The sequence below is a fragment of the Giraffa tippelskirchi genome, chromosome 13 (genome assembly GCF_054371585.1).
Source record: "Giraffa tippelskirchi isolate mGirTip1 chromosome 13, T2T-mGirTip1v1.2.pri, whole genome shotgun sequence".
Taxonomy (NCBI): domain Eukaryota; kingdom Metazoa; phylum Chordata; class Mammalia; order Artiodactyla; family Giraffidae; genus Giraffa; species Giraffa tippelskirchi.
This window is the reverse complement of record NC_137287.1, coordinates 97,397,623-97,417,438: the sequence shown is the minus strand read 5'-3', so window position 1 is coordinate 97,417,438 and position 19,816 is coordinate 97,397,623. Positions and strand designations below refer to the sequence as shown.

Below are 19,816 nucleotides of genomic sequence, written 5' to 3'. Positions count from 1 at the left end.
ATTCAAATGTGTTCCTTTTTATGGCTGAGTAATATTCCATTGTCTACATGTACCACAGCTTCTTTATCCATTCATCTGTCGATGGACATCTAGGTTGCTTCCATGTCCTGGCTATTGTAAACAGTGCTGCAATGAACACTGGGGTATGTGTGTCTTCTTCAGTTTTGGTTTCCTCAGGGTATATGTCTAGGAGTGGGATTGCTGGGTCATATGGTGGTTTTAATCCTAGGTTTTATTCCTAGGCTTTTAAGGAATCTCCACCGTCTTCCATAGTGGCTGTATCAGTTTACATCCCACCAGCAATGTAAGAGGGTTCCCTTTTCTCCACATCCTCTCCAGCATTTACTGTTTGTAGACTTTTTAATGATGGTCATCCTGACTGGTGTGAGGTGGTGTCTTTTTAAAACACACAGCATTTCAGCAATCCCAGCAGATTTGCAGAACTGACCAGAGTGAGCACAACACCCAGGTTTTGAGTCTGCATCAGGGGTCAAGTGACCCTAGGGAGACATGGAGACCTCCTGGGCCCCCTGTCCTGTCTGCACAAGTGGGCACAGCTTCCTCAGCCTCACTTTCTGCTCCATGAAGCTTCCCAGGAAGGCAACGTGACCAAGACTGGACCTGAAACTCTGCCCTCGAACCTCGATGGCTTGTGAAACCTTCGTCCAGTCCTCGGCCTCTCAGGCCTCCGTCTCCCTATCTGCAGAAGGGACTGGACCCGACGGTCAGGGGCCGACATCCTGGGACTTCCCTTTATTGGTCCCCAAGGAGCTACAGGGGTAAGGAGGGGAGATTCCTGGGCCCTGCTCTTCACAGGCGAGCTGGTCCCAGCTGCAGGCATTCGAGACACAGTGAGGACCCGAGATAAACACAGCGGAGGGCAGGCTGCCACCCCATCCGCTCACCCCACCCCACCCCAAACCCCCACCCCTCGCCCCATCACTACCACCTCCTCACCCCCCACCTCCCCTCACACGCACACACCTTCCTCTCCTCCCAGAGGCAGGGACCAGGTGGCACCAGGCCCCTCACCCCTCTGGTGTCTCTAGAGGAGAACCATTCTGACCCCTCCTCCAACCCCCCAGGGCCCACAGAAGTCTCTGCCAGGACGAGGGGAGGGGGACGGAGTGGGGGTGGTCCTCACCTCCTCCTTGTCGCCTGGGGAGGGGTAATCACTTCTCTCCTGACTCTCCCTCCTGCTTTTCTTCCACTCCACGATTCTCTGCTGTTTCTTCACCATCAGACAGTAGCCATGGGACTGGCTGGATCTTCTGCCTCCCACCTAGGATCTTAGAACCCTACCATGCCTGACACCCCCTCAGGCTCCCCTCCCCACCTTTCCTCCGCACTCACTGCCTCCTCCCTCCGGGCTCAGAGAAGACGTTTCTCCTCCAGGAAGAGGGCCTCCCACCCACTGCGGCCTTTGGTTTCCCAAAGCATCTGGCTGTGACCCTGGCCATAGGTTTGCATGTCTGCCCCCGCCCCCCGGGCAGCATGTCCTTGTTTCATTTGTTCGGTCGGTGATTACTGAGCACCTACTGTGTGCGTAGTGCTAGACCTGCACCTGCCATCCTTGGGGTCAGGCAGGGTGTCTGTGTTCCCAGGGCCCAGGAGGGTATGGGGCAGACTTAGTGCTCGGCAGTGGGGGACGGGGAGGAGGAGGTGGGAGACGGGGAGCCATCCCTGCAAAGCAGACAAGAGGACAGACACAGAACCTGAGAAAATCCAGATTCTCTGTCACCATGAGAATCCAGGAGTCCCAGCATCGAGAGCTGACGTGAGGACCAGTGAGGCCACAGAAGCTGAAATGCGTTTAGGTGTAATCATGTTCTTACCTCTGGACTCTCATGAGAGTCAGATTTTAAAAGAAATTGCCTCTCCTGCCTGGCTGCAGTCATGGCCGAGTTCAGATTAGCCTGCCTCAAATCCGAGGTAGGCGGGGAACAAAGCATCTGCGGTCACGATTCAGGGCTTTTCACTCTGCTGCTGGCAACTTGAAACTCCCACCAGGTAAAGAAAATGAGAGCTTGCAATCTGCTTTCCTGGGAAGATCTCTGGGTTTAAAATCACACGAAGAGAAAGAGCTAAAACACTTCACCGAAGAATTACATCCTCGTGGAAGATCCTGAACCTAAGGGTTTTGAGAGCATCTTTTAAAACACAGAGACGGAGTCAGGGAGGCCTTATTAGCGGCAAAGACATTAAGCTGCAGAATAACATCGCCTTCCAAGAGGTTTAGAGCAGAAAGGAGGGGACATCCAGTCATGTGCATGTGTGTACACGTGTGTGTCGGTGTGTGTATGTGTACTTACGCATGTGTGTTTGTGCATATGTTTGGGTGTGTTACTCAGTCTGTGTCTGCCTGTCCAGGAATCATGTACCACAATAGAAAAAACCACACAATTCTAACTGGACTTTCTCAAAGATTCCCTCTGCCCTCAAGTCCTTCCAGAGTCTCTCACAGACCCTGTTCTTTCCCCATTTCATAATTGTCACCTTATAATTCTGCACTCACTGGCTGTCACTTTTTAAATCTAATCTCTCTGGTCCATGAGGCTTCCCAGGTGGTGCTAGTGGTAAAGAATCCACCTGCCAATGCAGGAGCCTCAGGAGATGTGGGTTCGATCCCTGAGTTGGGAAGATCCCTTGGAGGAGGAAATGGCAACCCACACCAGTATCCTTGCCTGGGAAACTCCATGGACAGAAGAGCCTGGCGTGCTTCAGTCCAGGCGGCCACAAAGAACAGGACACCACTGAGCAACTCAGCTCACATGCAGTCTGGTGCTTGAACCACGTGAGGGCAGGACCATGTCCGTCCAGCACAGGGAGGCCTGGCACACAGCACAGGCCGTGTGGGCCGAGTGAAGACGTTGTTGAAACAACTGGGGTGGGGAGTACCCAGCCAACAATGAGGGTCCCAGGGATGAAAGGTCCCTTCCCCTCCTGGGGTGAGGTTTTCTCTGCATCCACAGGGCTCTCCGCTCCCTCAGTCCTTGGGATAAACCTCCAAGGCCTTTGCAATGCACAAGACCACACAGGGTGACTTTTCTCCAGTTTCAAGTTCATTTGAAATTAGGAAAATACCTCCTCCTTTGGGGAGATCCTGCCGGAATCCTGCCATCCAGGCAGCCTTTCCGGAGGATGGAGCCGGCCCTAGAACGAGGTCCCTGGGTGAGCACAATGGCCAGGCACCATACGTTATTTTAATGTAGACATCACTTTAAACTAACCTTTTACCATCTGTTCTGTCCTTTAATAACAAATGCAAAACAGCATGATTCTCGGTGGCGTCATAAAACTGGGACGGGTGATGGAAAAGCCGTCTCCACTCTTTATTCACGGCCCTGCCGGACGCCGCTGGGATGTTTTTCTCATTTTCCAGACACAAATCAAGGAGAAACTGCTCTCGCCTGATCTGGTGAATTCATTCATACAGTATTTCTTCTTAACATGGTAAACTATGGGAGAATTGAGGGCGTCCTGAGAGCCCTGGGCACATTCAGCGTGTATTTCAGGAGGCGCCACTGAACGGCACCTGGAGAATTAGGGGAATGCGGCCTGATGGTCAGGATGTAATGAGATTCCTTGGCAAAAATCAAAATCTTTAAATGTGTCACGGGTTCTTTTCAGCAGTTTCATAATTAAATTTCCCTGTGAAGGATGGGCAGTCTGGCCGGGAGGGTGCAGGCCGGCTGTGTCTCTGCAGGACCGTAGGAGCTCACACACCCCCTTTCATCCGGTTCAGCTCAACCGCTGTCGTCGTGGGCCCTCCTGTGCACCCCAAGTCCTCTTCTCTTAACCTAAACTCAAAACAAACCTCCAAATTCACCAGCCTTTCTAGAATCTTTCGGGCTCCTGGGAGGAAGAACTGGTTTGAGTTTCTGTACCAGTTACTCAGTTCCCTTCTCTCCTCAATCGATCAGGCACAGGGGGTGGGGAAGGGCTTCCTGTGTAACCCAGCCTTGCAGGTGCCACCCCCAATGCCCCCCACCTCCCTGCCCCCCAGATCTGGTGATGAGGGAGCTCGGCCAGGGAGGACCCTCTTTCTACAAACCAACCCCAGGGAATGGAGCAGGGTCGAAACTCCTCCCCACTCAGCGCCTCAGACAGGGCTGGTCAGACGTGGTTCTGCCTGAAGGACCATCCCTGGTGGACAGAGGGGGGATGTGTGATGCTGACGGGCCAGAGCCTCGTGTCCGGGACTCACAGCACTGGAAGCCAAGGAGCAGGCAGAAGGTGGGCGGCCAGGACTCCTCATCTCTCTCCAGCAGGAGGTGGGGCAGCACTGATTGAGTGAGGGAAGCCCCTTGGAGCCTGGGGGTGCAGACAGGCATCGGCCAGGACCCCTCATCTCTCTCCAGCAGGAGGTGGGGCAGCACTGATTGAGTGAGGGAAGCCCCTTGGAGCCTGGGGGTGCAGACAGGCATCGGCCAGGACCCCTCATCTCTCTCCAGCAGGAGGTGGGGCAGCACTGATTGAGTGAGGGAAGCCCCTTGGAGCCTGGGAGTGCAGACAGGCATCCAGCGGGACCACAATCAGTCCTCCTGCTTAGGGCTGACAAGGGACAGGAGAGCCTGACCTGATGAGAGGGAGGAGGACAGAGCCCAGAAAGCCGGAGCAAGGATATCCCTCACAGACTTCGAGCACCTGTGTGTGCCGGCCCAAGTGTGTTCAAGCCTGTATGTGTGTGCATGCCCGTGTGCGTGCATACTGGTATGTGTGTGCAGGCCCATGTGTGCGCGGCCCATATGTGTGTGCCCCTGTGTACACATGCCCATGTGTACATGTGCCCGTTCCTCTCCCGGAGGTCCCTATCAGCACCCAAGCAGCCCAGGTCACTGACGCCTGGGTGATCGGCATCACCTCCTTCTTGCCGTCTGTTCCTGACATTTTCTGTTCCTTGTCCTTTCATGCATCAGGTAGGAGGCCACCGTCATGGTCAGGGTGGCCAGCGTCCCTACCCCCATGCTCCTTCCCTGGTGGGGTAGCCTCCGATAGGTAAACAGTCACTGCTGGTTTAGGAAAGGGGTTCTTTATTAAGCCGAATTTTCTCAGAAGTGGAGTTTTCTGGGGGATGGCTTGTGCTAATGGTCCAAATTCAGTTGGAAAGGATGCTCATTATCAAATCTATGAGGCACCTCCATGGAGACCATCCTGTGGTGATTGTCATGCTACAGAGATCAGCTGCCCAATAAAAACCTGTCCTTAGTTTCTGAGGTAAATCCTGCTAGGCATGTAGGGGAGGAAAAGTCAACTTCCCTCCCCTTTCTGAGCTCCTGGCTGAGACCCCTGTAATAAAAGATAAACAAGAGGAGAAAAAACAGAAGTTTATTAATATATGTGCCTCGTGTACACGTGGAGGAGACCCAGGGAAAAATGAGCAGCTCCCCAAGATGCCTTAGAATTCAGGTTTAAGAGGAAGTGAAAGTGAAAGTGTTGGTCACTCAGTTGTGTCCAACTCTTTGTGACCTCATAGACAGTACTCTTGCCTGGAAAATCCCATGGACGGAGGAGCCTGGTAGGCTGCAGTCCATGGGGTCACAAAGAGTCAGACAGGAACTGAGTGACTTCACTTTGACTTTTCACTTTCATGCACTGGAGAAGGAAATGGCAACCCACTCCAGTGTTCTTGCCTGGAGAATCCCAGGGACGGCGGAGCCTGGTGGGCTTCCGTCTATGGGGTTGCACAGAGTCGGACACGACTGAAGCGACTTAGCAGCAGCAGACTATAGCCCACCAGGCTCCTCTGTCCTTAGAATTCTCCAGGCAAGAATGCTGGAGTGGATAGCCATTCCCTTCTCCAGGGGATCTTCCCAATCCAGAGAAATGGGGAGAGGAAGTGACTTGTAGGAATGATGATGACCCTCGGAGGAGAGGTGGGAGGTGCGGTCATGAGACAGGTCTGCCCTCCTCCAGGCGCCCTTCCAGGACTGGTGGCAATGATGTTCCTCAGTGGATAATCCCTCCTCCAGTGTGGGGGGGAGGGCGCTGTGACACGTGAGCCCCTCTGAGGCTCGTCTCCAGGTAGATGAGGGAATTCAGAGAGAAAGCCCCTCCTGCAGCTGGTGGTTCTCAAATGCCCGCAGCAGAAACGTCACTACACCCAGCAACACGTGGCAGGGGCCTCACACTAACCCTCATCCCTGCCTTTGACACTCCCCCAAGCAGTTTCTAGGCTTGGAAGCCAGGCTGGCAGGCTGCTCCATCTCCCTGAACCCATCTCTCAGTCCTGAGAAGAGGTCAGTTCAGTAAACAGTTGCCTCATTTCGGGAGACGGGGTTGTGGGCAGGCTCCAGGGCAGGCACACAATCAGGTTATGATAGGAGGCATCTCTATGAAAGCCAAAGAGAATCAAAGTTACTGGTTAGAGCAGACCTGTTTCCGAGCCCTGGGGTGGGAGGCAGCCAGTCGAGAAGATTTCTGGATGGTGACCTCACAGCATCTTTATGGTCTGGATGCCTCTGGTGGGATCATGTTGTGTCCAGGGAACCTTCTGAGTGGTCATTGGCACGGCAGCAGGCATGCAAGCTGTCTGTGCGTGAGATCTTTCGGGTGCTTCCCTGAAGTTCATACCCACTCATCCAGCCTTAGTTTGCAGGGCTTTGGGAAAGGGGCAGCTTCATTTTTAGTGCTTCCCAGTTGGCTCAGCGAGTCAAGACTCCCTACCAATGCAGGAGACTCGGGTTTGATCCCTGGGTTGGGAAGATCTCCTGGAGGAGGAAATAACAACCCACCCCAGTAGTCTTACCTGGGAAATCCCACAGACAGAGGAGCCTGGTGGGCTACAGTCCACGGGGTCACGAGAGTCGGAGCGACGGAGCACGGCAGCACAGTTCTTAGTGATTCCAAGTCAGAAGGGCAGGAGGATACTGGAAGCGTTGGTCTGGAACCATGTAGCCAGATACTTGAGGAAACTAGAAGTTAAATGCAGTCCAGTTACCGGTAAGAACTCTAACAGTTACAGGTAAAAAATAAAACCTCAAAGACCACAAACAGGACTAGAATCTCAAGGCACAGAGTTCTACCGAAACCTAATTTTTCTCTCTAGAATCACCCCCATTTCTAAGATAACCAGATAGCCATGGTAAAACCAGTTTGTTTGCCAAGTAGGTCTGGTCCAATTTGATGTGGCCCTTGAGAGGTTGCTGGGCAGTAGCTCCTAGCCAGGACTCTCTCTGGTCAGCCCTGGGCCCTTCTGCTCGGCTGATGAAGGCAGCTCTGGTGTGTTGAGCCCACCCACTGGTGTCTCCATGCTGACCGTCACAGCTCCATTGGCCTGGGGGAGTGGTCTGCACTTACCTTACTTTGTGGTCTCAGGAGAATGGTACCAGGGAGGATTTGTAACGCCAGGGCGGGTGTTTTTTCTATATGTCCTCTTCTATGGAAGACTTTAAACACCTCCTAGGTGAGCTCTCCTGACCCTCGAGCCCTTTGCCAAGGAATTTCCTGAAGAATTAGCAGTCTCTTCATGTTTGTTCTTCCTTCCAGCCAACTGTGAAATTTTATATTTTCTCAAAAAATAACCCGTTCATCAGGATTTTCAACTTGGCTAGTATAAAATATAAAGAATAAAATAGATTTTTTTAAGTCTTATTTTTTCCTCTTAAGCTTGCCAAAGGTACATCTATTTCTTATGAATTTTTTTTCCCCAGAGTACAGCTCTTGCATCTATTTATCAATCCTTCCAACTTTTCTGCTTTCAGATTCAGAAATTTCTGCGTTTGTCTTAATTACCCGGGTGTTCACCATATCCTGCTTTGTCATTCCTTTCCTTCTGGATATAAATGCTCAGTTCATTCACTGTAATTCTGTTTTAATGATGAAAATATTTGAAGTTAAGGGTTTGTTTTGATTCAGTCTCTGGCCACATTCCTTGGGTTTCACTGTTTCATTGTCATTACTACTTTTAAATCACCTCTAAATGCAGTTTTGATTCTTAACCTGTGGTTACTTCAGAATGTTTTCCAACATATCTCTTTAAAATCATCTTTAAATTTTAATTGTATTATTCTAATAAAAAGTCCTGGTCAATTTTGCTTTGTGGAATTTTTTTGAGGTTTTTGTTGTGGTCCATTTTTTTGTAAAATATTGCCATTGTCCCCTGGGCTTTGATTTTTAAAAGTTGTCTTTTCTAAAGGTGTATTCAGAGTTTATGCTAATCTTAATTTGGCCCCATCAGTTATTCCTTTCATGCCCCTGTGGCTTATTTACAATCTCTCACCATCAAAGAAGCTTGTTGTCTTACATGGTATCCTGCCTGTCAACTGCCCCTTACGTGACCAGGACCTCTGCTTCATCTGAATGAAAGACGTGCACCTTATGTTTAATTCTACAGGTGTCCTTGCGGTCTCCTATAGTCGTGCATTTATCTAACGATCTGGTCAAAAGTGAGGTGCTATCTGCATAGTCCGCCCCCAGCCCAAGTAAAGCACAGAATCGTGCATTTTTTTCCTCTGTTCTTTCCGTTTCTTCACTCAACTAGATTTGGGACCCAGATCACCATTATTGGGGGCTTCCCTGGTAGCTCAGACAGTAAAGAGTCTGTCCGCAATGCAGAAGGCCCAGATTTGATCCTGGGTCTGGAAGATCCCCTGGAGGAGGGAATGGCTACCCACTCCAGGATTCTTGGGCTTCCCTCATGGCTCAGCAGTAAAGAATCTGTCCGCAATGCAGGAGACCTGGGTTCAATCCCTGGGTCGACAATATCCCCTGGAGGAGGGAATGGCAACCCACTCCAGTATTCTTGGGCTTCCCTGATGGCTCAGATGGTAAAGAACCCGCCTGCAATGCAGGAAACCCAGGTTTGATCCCTGGGTCGAGAAGATCGCCTGGAGGAGGGAATAGCAACCCACTCCAGTATTCCTGCCTAGAGAATCCCATGGACAGAGGAACCTGGCAGACTACAGTCTATGTGGTCACAAAGAGTTGGACACAACTGAGCGACTATCATTTTCACTTTTCACCATTATTAAATTGTTGTTTTCCACAATATACAGTTTCTGTAAACACTGTTTGTGCCTGTACTCAGCTCTGTAACCACGTTGCCAACACCTTTCAGGGCTATTTTTCTGTCCAGATGCTGGTGGGGGGGCATTTCCGAGGCAACCCCTGTTCTTGAGGTCTTCGCTGTGACCCCCTCTCAGGGCAGGTCAGGAAGATCAGAGCAGGAACAGGGGACATTTTCTGTGTCTCTGCACATCCAAATATGTCCACTGTCTTTCTGCACAGATGACCACTCGGGGGCACAAGTGTCTTGGGCCCTGATCTTTTCCCTGAAAATCCTATGGAGTGAGCTGTGTCCCTCACCCTCATCTTTCCCGAGGTCTGATGTGAGGGGCATTTGCGCGAGTCCTCGCCCATCTCAGACCATCACTCAGGCTCTACCGTGGGCGTCTTCACCTCTCCCAGGCTCCCTGCAGAACCTTTCCTCTTGGAATACTGTGTGTGTCCCCTCCTCCCTGTCACCTGGTGGGCTCACTGGACATGTAGTGCAGGCTCTCAGTGAAGCCCTGGCCTCACCTGCCCTTCTGGTCCCCAAAGTGGACCAAGTGCTGGCTGTGGCCCCACATGCCCCTGGGAGAGACGTCATTTGAGGCCATCCAGTGGGATGAGCATAAGGTCAAGGTAAGAAGCCTGACCCTTCCCTGCCCCCATCTGCTCCCCCTTCCAGATCCGGTCTGACAAGGACAATGACATCCCCATCCGATACAGCATCACAGGCGTGGGTGCCGACCAGCCCCCCATGGAGGTCTTCAGCATCGACTCCATGTCCGGCCGGATGTACGTCACGCGGCCCATGGACCGGGAAGAGCGAGCCTCCTATCACGTGAGTGTCCCTGGACTCTGGCTTCTAAGGGTGGGGGGTTGGAAGGGAATGCAAACCCAAGTCCATATCAGAAAAGCCCACCTGCCTGCAGGGCGCCTCCCCGGGCTGTGCAATTCCCAGAGCAGATGGGCCGAGAATGTGCTCTGGTAATGTGTCCCTGGTGAAGCCGGGAGGGCCTGGGACACACTGGGGGAGCCACTGGTCAGAAGCCGTGGACCCACATGACCTGCCGGGAGTTCTGCTAGGGGAGGGGTCATGCGCTGCTGTGTCACTCCCACCTCTCCAGTTCCAGACACGCATCCCCAGCCTCCTCTGCCCCTTCCTCTGAGAGCAGAAAGGCAGCTCTGAGCGAGCGCTGCTGCTTCCGTGCAGAGCTGCCAGTGGAAAGGGAAAAACCATGAGAAAGTGAAGGTTGCGAGGCTCAATTAAAGGGACCGTCCACAACTTTCCACTTGGCCTCCTGGCCTGGTGGCACACAATTGGCCCTGGAGCTTGGTGGGCGCAGGGCTCTCACACCACCCACCCTGGCATCCGGCCCACTTTGGGCTCTGCCTCCTCATCTAAGGATGAGCATTTGCACCTGCGGGAGGCAGGGGCTGGAGCCAGACCTGGGGGGCTAGGGTGGGCAGCCCCACCCAGCAGCTGAGACCTGTGCCCTTAACGCCTCCAACCTCCATGCTATCCTGCGAAGGGAACACAGTCAGGCTGCCTCAGAGTGTGTTCTGAGGACTCAGGGTGACCATCCCTGCGGAGTTCAGGACAGAGCCCAGCACGTGGTAAGGCTGCCTCTGTGGCTACAGCCAGGGTGTAGGAACTCCCAGCTCCCAGGTTGTGTTCACAAAAACCTTCGGGTGAGGGGACGCACTCACAGCCTCCGCCCCATGTCATCTATGGATCAGCACTGACCTCACTTGGCTTCAGCCTGCAGTGCCAGATGTGAACTCTGCTCTTCGTACTCCGGGTTCACTGTTCAACTCCCGGATGAGAAGGGAAGCTCCACATGGGCAGGCTTGTCCATACCACATCCCCTGACGGAGAACAGAACCCACCACTGGGGGCGGAAAGGCCCCTCTGAGTCACAGGGTTTCCTCTCTCAACTGCTCAGCTCCTAGCCCAGGATGGCTGCAGAATTTCTGAGTCCAGCACAAGATGAAATGGGGGCCCCTCTGAGCTTACTACCAGTTTTAAGATGGTGATGGCCGAGCGTTAAACCAAACACAGACCCTTCTGAGTACAAGGCCCGAATGACTATGAGGGTCACACACTCACCCCTGTGAAGTGGGACTGACAGGAGGCTGAAGCTGGAGGACTTGTGGGCCTCATCTCGTGGCCATCTGGGCCTCCCCAGCCCCTTCTGCACCTCGGTGCAAATGGCTCAAAGCCATTTCCAGGCCGGGTGTCACCGTCCACTCTGAGGACCCCCAGCCCTGGGCACCCCAAGAGCAGCTCGATCCTGAGAGCGCCACACACCCTCTCCCTGCACCCCCAAACCAGACACTGGGAAGGCAGGAGCCACATTTGGGAAAAGGAGACCCACTTGGCAGTGGACTGAGAGACAGCTCCCCAATTCCTCGCCTGCTGTGGGCCAGAGGATCGCTCTGATTTTAGGGGCCACGATTTTAGTGGGGCTCTGATTTTAGTCACCTCTGTCCACCCAGACCGTCTCCTTGCCACTAAAGTCAACCCCCCACATGACATGACTCAATCACGGGGTGACCCTATGATCACCCCACCTGGAACCTGCGCCTCACATCCCAGAATCCTCTCTGCTCCCCCGACGGGCACCATTTAATCCTGTCCTGAGTCCCACTGTCATCATGGCTGTTGAGGGGGTGGGGCAGCGTCTCCCACCTGGGAGGGAGCTGACAGACCGTGGACACAGGTCACTGGAGATGACTGTGCGAAGCCTGTGATCGCGAGACAGATGAGCATCACTGTCTGCTCTGCAAGGCGATTCCCCAGGAAGTGCCTTCATGGCTTCCTTAGGAAGCCTTTCTGTTGGGTCACGAGCAGTCTACTTGGGCAGGATCTTCCTGAGCCTCTGTTTCCCTGCCTGTAAACAGAGATCCGACAGGCCCGTCTCACAGTTCTTGTGAACAATGAGGTGAGGCAGCGCCTGTGGCGGTCTCGGGGCACTCCCAGCCAGAGCCAGCACAGGGTTGATGGATGACAACAGGATCCTGCACACGGCAGGCACGCACAGCGCATCGCAGGAAATTTACTTTGCACAAGACACCCAGATTTGCAAGTCTCAGGACATTTCTTATCTCCAAGTCACAAAGCATTTCTTGTCTCCAACACCAAGACAGACCCCCATCCCCAAGCCTGCAGCTGTGTGTCCACCCTGAGAGACGGAGGGGGGTGGCTGGACTCGTAGAGATTTCCAACAGAATCTATCAAATGTTGTTTTAAGCTTTTGGAGGGGGATGAGGAGACCCTGCCAGCCACTTTCCATCGAGAGCTCCACTCGGCCTGCTCCTGCTGCTAAAGATTGCGGCCCAACTTCTATCTTTAGTTAGAAGATAATAACTTTAATTTTAGCTCAGAATTACTTTTTTCAAAGCCTCCTCAACCTTTGGCTCAGTGCCTTATTGCCTGGACGCGTCTGACAAGATGAAGGATGGCCCAGCTACCCGTGGGAGGATCCTCTGGAGGAGGGCACAGCAACCCACTCCAGTATTCTTGCCTGGAGAATCCCCATGGACAAAGGAGTCTGGTGGGCTACAGTACATGGGGTCACAGAGAGTCAGGCATGACTGAAGTGACTTAGCAAGCACACACTGGCCGCCCACGGGAGGACTCCCACAGCAGGGAGGTGCAAACCGGGCTCCAGGAACGGGGACCCAATGGCAGGGGGGCATCTAGGGGCAGTCGGCTGGGAGAAACAACCACACAGCATCCCCATCCTGAGATGTTTAAATGTGATACTTCAAGCTGATTTGTCTTGAAGGGGGCAGCTCCACAGCTCTGAAGGCTGCAGCTCCCAGGAAGGTGAGCTCATTTGTCTCCATGTGATGACATGGATCGTCTCCTCCATGAAGCCCGCCTTGAGCTCCCCCCAAACACATGGTTTCAAGGGGAAAATTCTACGCAGGGCTGTCGGCCAAGGCTCCAGATAGCACAAGGCCCTTCCTGCAGGCATGGATGGCACCCTCCCCTCCCCCGAGGCTAGCAGAGCAGCTGGGGGCACAGGGCACCAAGGGGACTGCCTGATCACTGGGCGGGGCCCCCAGCTCAGAGACCCCTCCTGCTGGAGGCTCTTCTGGGCACCCTTGACTTGGCATTGTCTTGGCATAAGGATCCTATAGTCCAGTGTGTTTGGTTTCGAGGGTGACATGGTTTCCACAGAGAGATGAGGGCACGGCTGTGTGACAGTCAGTGTTGGTCTGGAGAGACAGGCTGGCCCCTTCCACCTCCAAGTGTGGTTTTCCTGTCTAGTCTCAGGGCCCCAATGGACCCACTCCAGCCCCTCTGCTGCCCGTGGGGCTCAGCCACTCTGCATCCCCCACAGAGGCCTCCACACTTACTGTCCTCTAGGCTCCTTGTCCAGGGCTCAGCTCCAGCGTCACCTCCTCCAAGAGGGCTGCCTGGCCTCCTCCCCACCCCATGGGTCGCTGCGGTCACACGCCTTCTCAGGGGCCATCTCCTGCATGAGAAGCCCCAAGGCAGCCCCGGGTCTCATGGAGCCACGGACTAGGGCACAGCCAGTGCCTGCCATAGGTGGGCCCTTGATAGATATTGATTAAGCAAATGAATTAGTGAGTGAATGAATGAATAAAAGATAAAAATCCAAAATCGAAGAGGTGAATCTGAGCAGCCCCTGTGGGCCCTCCAGCCCAAGTTGGGGTACCTACCCTTCGTACCTTGAGTTGTTCCCAGATGGAGCTCCCTGGATGGAGCCCCTTCCCCATCAGAGTGGGGCCTTCCACCCCAGGGCCCCTGGACCCATTTCCTCTCTGCTGCCCCAAGAAAGATAAGCCAGGGTGTGACTGGCCAACAGGGTAGACTCGAAGTGGATGCCCAAGTTCAAGGACCTGCTGTGTCTCCTCTCTGGGTCTCCCCCAGGCCTCCTGGCAGCAAGGGGCCTAAGCCCCTACCCCGTTAGCACACATGGCCTTTCTGCAGCTGCTCTAGGTAGATGTGAGTCCTCAGCATCAGTGGTGCAGGGATGGATATCAGCGTGGACCCTCGGGTCAGCCTCCAGCTCCCATGGTCGCCCTGTTTCGCACTCCCAGCACGCCTCCCCATTTCCACAGAGGAGAGAACCCAGGCTCATGACGTGTCCCAAGCCCACCCTGCACTCCCCAGGCTGCCCCTTGTGGCGGGGGGGGGTCCCTGAACTGCTCTGTCGCCCCACCCCAGGGCTGTAGGTCACAGGAAATCTGCTCCTGGTGGTTCACAAGGCTTCGGGTCAGGTGCATCCCCGCCGGGGGCAGCTTCTGGCCCTGACAGCATACGTTGCTCTCTTTCTAGCTCCGAGCACATGCTGTGGACATGAACGGCAACAAGGTGGAGAACCCCATCGACCTGTACATCTATGTCATTGACATGAACGACAACCGCCCTGAGTTCCTCAACCAGGTGTACAACGGCTCCGTGGACGAAGGCTCCAAGCCAGGTGAGCCCTGAGCCCCGAGGGAGGGACATTCCCGAGGAGGGACATGCAGCCCCCACCGCCATGATGACACCTGGGACTCATCGCCTATGAATTTGTTTTAGCACCCACTGCATGCACTAGGGAGTGGGCATTCCTGCTCCACATACCTCACAGTCCAGGGCAGGCACAGACAGAGGGGCTGAAACAACAGAACAGAGCCCCTGCAGTGACGATTTGGCTCAGGAGACCCCTGGGCGCTGAGTCATGGGGGCAGCTGAAGATTAGGGAAGGCTCCTCTGCAGAGGTGACCTGTGGGCCAGGAGCTGACTTGTGATCAGAAGCAGCACTCAGAAGGGCAGGGAGGGAGTCTGGTGGCAGGGAGAGCATGTGCAAAGGTCCTGGGGCTGGTCAGGGAGGGGGCTGGCCATCTGAGGCCTCCTGGGCACCTTTGGGCATAGCAGGAAGCCCCTGAGAGGGCTGACTCCCTCGGCCTGAAGAAGTGAGCTGCGTGGCTGAGGCCCTTGGTCCCCCTCAGAGCTGACCCAAGAGCTTACCCGTCTTCCCAAGGACTCCTGTTCAGCATAAATGATAATGACCACTTTACAGTGTCTGGCCTCTGGATCCCATAATGACCAAGAAGTGGGTGCCTCCCTCCCACTTCAGCTCAGACAGGACTCAAGGCCTGAGGAGGTGGAGCAAGCAGTCCCAACCCCTCGGAGTGGACATGGGCACGAATCCCCAGCAGATGCTGGCATGACAGCTCAGGAACCCCCCAGCATCACCTGAGAACGTACATAGCTGCTGGCCACCCACTGATTCAGACTCTGCAGGTGGTGGGGCCCCAAGGAGGCAGCCAAGCTCCAAGTGACCCTGCACTTGCTAAGGTTTAAGAAACCCAGCCCCACACTGTCTCCTGATTTGGGGGAGGGTAGGGGGCAGTTGTCCTCAGGACAACTACTCAGTTTGGGGCAGGCAGGGGCAGGGGGCAGTGTGGAGCTGAGCCAAGCACCACTGCTGAGGCCCCTGCTAAGGGTTGCTGGAAGCTGCCACTAAAATTCAGACTCTGGTTACATTTGAACTTGAGAGAAACAAAGGGTCATTTTGAGTCATGAGTGATGCCCCGTGCAATACTGGGAACATACACACAGTAGAGGTGTTGCCTGTCATCTGAATATCATAGAGGCTGCCCCTCCCCAGTCCTCGGTGGGCGCCCATCCTGGGAAGACTTCCCGGGCCTCTGAGGAGGGGTCAGCAGGTGTCCAGCATGCAGAGGGGCATGAAAGCAAACATTTATCATCTCTTCTCCCTGGAAGCAGTTGTCACAGCTCCGTCTCCAGGGGCTGCTGCTTCCACAAGGTGAAATGCATTTACAACTGATTGTCCTCAGAATCAGGAGGCTCGGGCCAGCCCAATGTCAGCAAAGGGAAAGCAATGTGGCATTATTGCTGCGGAAACCTCGGGCGGTTGGGCCCTGCGGGCCCCTGAGGGGCAGGTGGGTGGCCAAATTAGCTACAAAGAGCCAAAGAAAGTGAATGAGGACTGCTGACAGCCAGCTCTTTAAGGAGTGGGGTGGAGAGTGGGTGTCGGGCTTGGTGGGTGGGTGGGGGGACTTTCTTGTTAACGGAAGTGGCAGGTCCTCTCTCCCAAGACCCAGGACACTCTGTGAAGGTGCCTCAAATCAAGCCTCCCACGTCTTATTTTCGAACAAATCAATGAGACAGTTTTCCCAAACGCATGGCTGCCTTTACTCATTAGGATGACAAAAACAACAGACTGCTTCATCTTCCCCTCGAAATCCTGATAAGCCTTTAAGCCAGGACATTGGAGCATCCTCGCTCGGATCGCTGGACATGCCCCGGGCAGGCTGAAAGCTGGCCCTTTATTACCTGGGCACTCAACACCTTTCCAGGACTGTTTGCACTAAATATTGGGTGACTTTCAGAGCCCCTGGGTGCCCCCAGCTCCATTTCTGGTCCCAGAACAACCATCAGAGGGGACCAGAGATGCGACCTCTTTGTGCAAAGCCAGGATGGAGCTGCATAGTGCCTTGTTGGGCCTGGCTTGATGCTCTGGTCTAGGATGAGGAGGCCATGTCCAGACAGAGTAGGGCCCACCTCCTCAACACAGGAGGCTCCCCGGGATATGGAAACAGTCTCTATAAGTCCTTCTCTCACCCCAGTAAATTACAATAATAGAAGGTTTTACACAGTGCCTTTGTGGGATAAGGAAAAACTACCGCCAGAAATTAGTCATTATTCTCTGGAATGATAGGCTAATGAAGGGTTTCAGACGCATATTCTAATGGAAAACAAGTGGAGAGATGTATTCAGTATTGACTCAGCCTGGTAGGAGTTGGCTAAGGTCTGGGAAGTTGTGGTGGGGACGTCAGCCAGCAGCTGGGGGCCAGATCCCGGGTCACCCCACATCCTCCCCGACCCCCAGGCCCCTCCATGTCATGAAGCCCTCTCTGGCTTTGCTGAGTCACAGGGGCCTCACACACAATTCTGGTTCATTAAGCTGTTCAGTTCAGCTCAGTCACTAGTCATGTCCGACTCTTTGTGACCCCATGGACTGCAGCACACCAGGCTTCCCTGTCCATCACCAACTCCCAGAGTTTACTCAAACTCATGTCCATACAGTCGGTGATGCCATCCAACCATATCATCCTCTGTCATCCCCTTCTCCTCCCACCTTCAATCTTTCCCAGCATCAGGGTCTTTTCCAATGAGTCAGTTCTTCACATCAGGCGGCCAAAGTATTGGAGTTTCAGCTTCAACATCAATCCTTCCGATGAATATTCAGGACTGCTTTCCTTTAAGATGGACTTGTTGGATCTCCTTGCAGTCCAAGGGACTCTCAAGAGTCTTCTCCAACACTGCAGTTCAAAAGCATCAATTCTTCGGCGCTCAGTTTTCTTCATAGTCCAACTCGCATATCTAGCTGAGAAGCTGAATTTCTCGTTGTATTTCATATAAATGGCCACGTGGGGGCAGTGGTTGCCGTGTTGAGTCCCCACCCAGATGGGGCCACAGTAGCAGTCCCTCCCCATGCCTGGGACCTTTGGTCCCCTCCTGATCATGGTCCCAAATCCTGGAGGGAACTGGCCAGGGGCCACCAAGACCTGAGAGACTGCATGCGAGGCTGCAGATGAGAAGGGGAGGCGTGTCCACTGGCCGCCCTATGAATGTCCCGCCACTGGAGCTTTGCTTGAGTGGGTGCCCCGCCGCTTCCAGGCACACACCCTACCTCTGCCTTTCCAAACTCTGCCCTTTCTGCAGAGCCCGCCTTGACGCCCCTCTGTTCTGTGTCCCCCAAATCTGCTGTGCCCACCCCGGCGGGGACCACCTCATGCCTCCAGGCAGAGGCTGCACCTGCAGGAGTGGCCGCATAGTGCACACAGGCGAGCAGGCTCACCCGCTCTGTGCGCTTCCGCTGTCAGGACACGTGGGCGCTGGGTGTGCATCCCTGTCCAGCAAAACCGGTCTCAAGGAAGCAGTCTTTTCCATCAAATCCTCTTTCCCTAGCTTTGAAATTGACCCGTGCTCGTGAGTTCAGATTAATAATAATTACAAAAAATTATGTCTGTAATATAGATGTTTTCCATAAAGAAATGGAGTTTCATTTATTTCAAGTGCACCAGAAAGTGGAACCAAAATTAGAGTTTCCCAGAAAAAAAGGTTCAACTGAGATGCGACGAGAAGAAACCCAAGAGGACTGTGACCTGGTGCTTACTGAGGCCTGGGATAACGGAGGCATCTCTGGTCCTGAGTGGGCAGGAAGAAAGGCCAGGCTTTGGGCAACCTTGAACCTCCTAGGCAAGCACCGCTCCAAGCAACTCTTCAACGTGCTTCCTGATAGGGTCTCACTGGAAGAAATGTGTTTTTAAGATATCTTTTTATTTTGACATGACTGTAGACACACGTGCAGTTGTAAGAAGTAATACAGAGACAGCCCACAGACCCTTCCCCTGACTTCCCCCAGTGGTAACATCTCACAGATGCAGGGTCACACCAGGGTGTGACATTGGTGCAAGCCCTGGCCCTCACTCAAACTTCAGCACACGTGTGTATGTGAGTGCATGTGTGTCCATGCAGTTTATCACATGTGCAGATTCGCATGACCTCCACGGTCAAGACAGTAACATTTAAGAAGGCTAACACCCATCTCCCCGCTCACCGATCCATCCGCCCACCATCCCTACCCTTGCAACCATTGACCTGCTCTCCATATCTGTGATTTTGTCATTTTAAGACTTTCATATAATTGTGACCATAGCAGTGTGTTACCTTTGAGTGTGCTCTCAGGCACTCAGTCGTGTCCAACTTTTGTGACCCCATGGACTCTAGACTGCCAGACGCCTCTGTCCATGGGATTCTCCAGACAAGAATACTGGAGTGAGTTGCCATGCCCTCCTCCAAGGGGTCTTCCTGCCCTGGGGATCAAACTGATGTCTCTTGCATCTCCTGCACTGGCAGGTGGATTCTTTACCTCTAGCACCACCTGGGAAGCCCATGTTACCTTTGGGGGCTGGGTTTTTCCACTCAGTATAATTCTCTGGATATTCAGGCAAACTGTGTGTCCTAAGCTCACTTCTTTTCATTGCTGAGAAGTCCGTAGTGTGGATGCCCTACCCTCATTCACCCTCTGAAGGGCATTCTGGTTGTCCCAGTTTGGGGCAGAAATGAAGCTGCCAAGAACTTTCACTCACATGTGGACTTTCATGTGAATTTTCATTTCTCTGGGACAAATGCCTGAGGACTCAATCACTGGGTGGTACGGGAACCAGGTGTTTAGCTCTGCCGGGAAGTGCCACGCACTTTTCTGGGGTGACCGTACGATCTCCTGTCCCACCGTCTGAGCGGTCCGGCTTCTCCGTGTCCTCACCAGCATTTGGTGGTGTCATCATGTCGTGTTAGCTGTTCTGATAGGTGTGCAGTGGTACCTCACTGTGGTTTTTATTTCTCTTTCCCTGATGCTAACTATGGTGGAGAGCCCTTCCTGTGCTTGCCATCTGCATCTCCTTGCTGAGACGTCTCTTCATGTCTTGTGTCCATCTTCTAATTAGTTGCTTTTTTAATCCCTGAGTTTCGAGAATTCTTTGAGATGCAAGCCCTTTGCCAGATGTGTGGTCTGCAGATAATTTCTCCTACTCTGGGACTCATGTTTTCAGTGCTCTTCAGGGGGTCTTTTGGGAGCAAGATGATGAAGTTCAATTTTTCACTGTCCTTTGATGGATTGGACTTCGGTATTGAGAACTCTTCCCAAACCCTGGGTCCTGAAGATGTTCTAGGCTTCATTCTAAAGGTTTTATAGTTTCACATTTTATATTTCATCCTTGGTCCATTCCAAGTTGATTTCTTTTTTCTTCATGTTTCAAATTTGTTCATCTATTA

The 19,816-nt window shown here is 53.4% G+C and overlaps 1 protein-coding gene across 1 annotated transcript in view; it reads left to right on the top strand.

Moving 5' to 3' along the window:
• CDH4 (cadherin 4) overlaps positions 1-19,816 on the top strand; it is a 476,927-nt gene that overhangs the window by 409,378 nt on the left and 47,733 nt on the right. The window contains exons 5-6 of the mRNA XM_081561133.1: positions 9,671-9,826; positions 14,300-14,444. Coding sequence (XP_081417259.1) covers positions 9,671-9,826; positions 14,300-14,444 — 301 coding nt within the window. The remainder of the gene's footprint in view (positions 1-9,670; positions 9,827-14,299; positions 14,445-19,816) is intronic.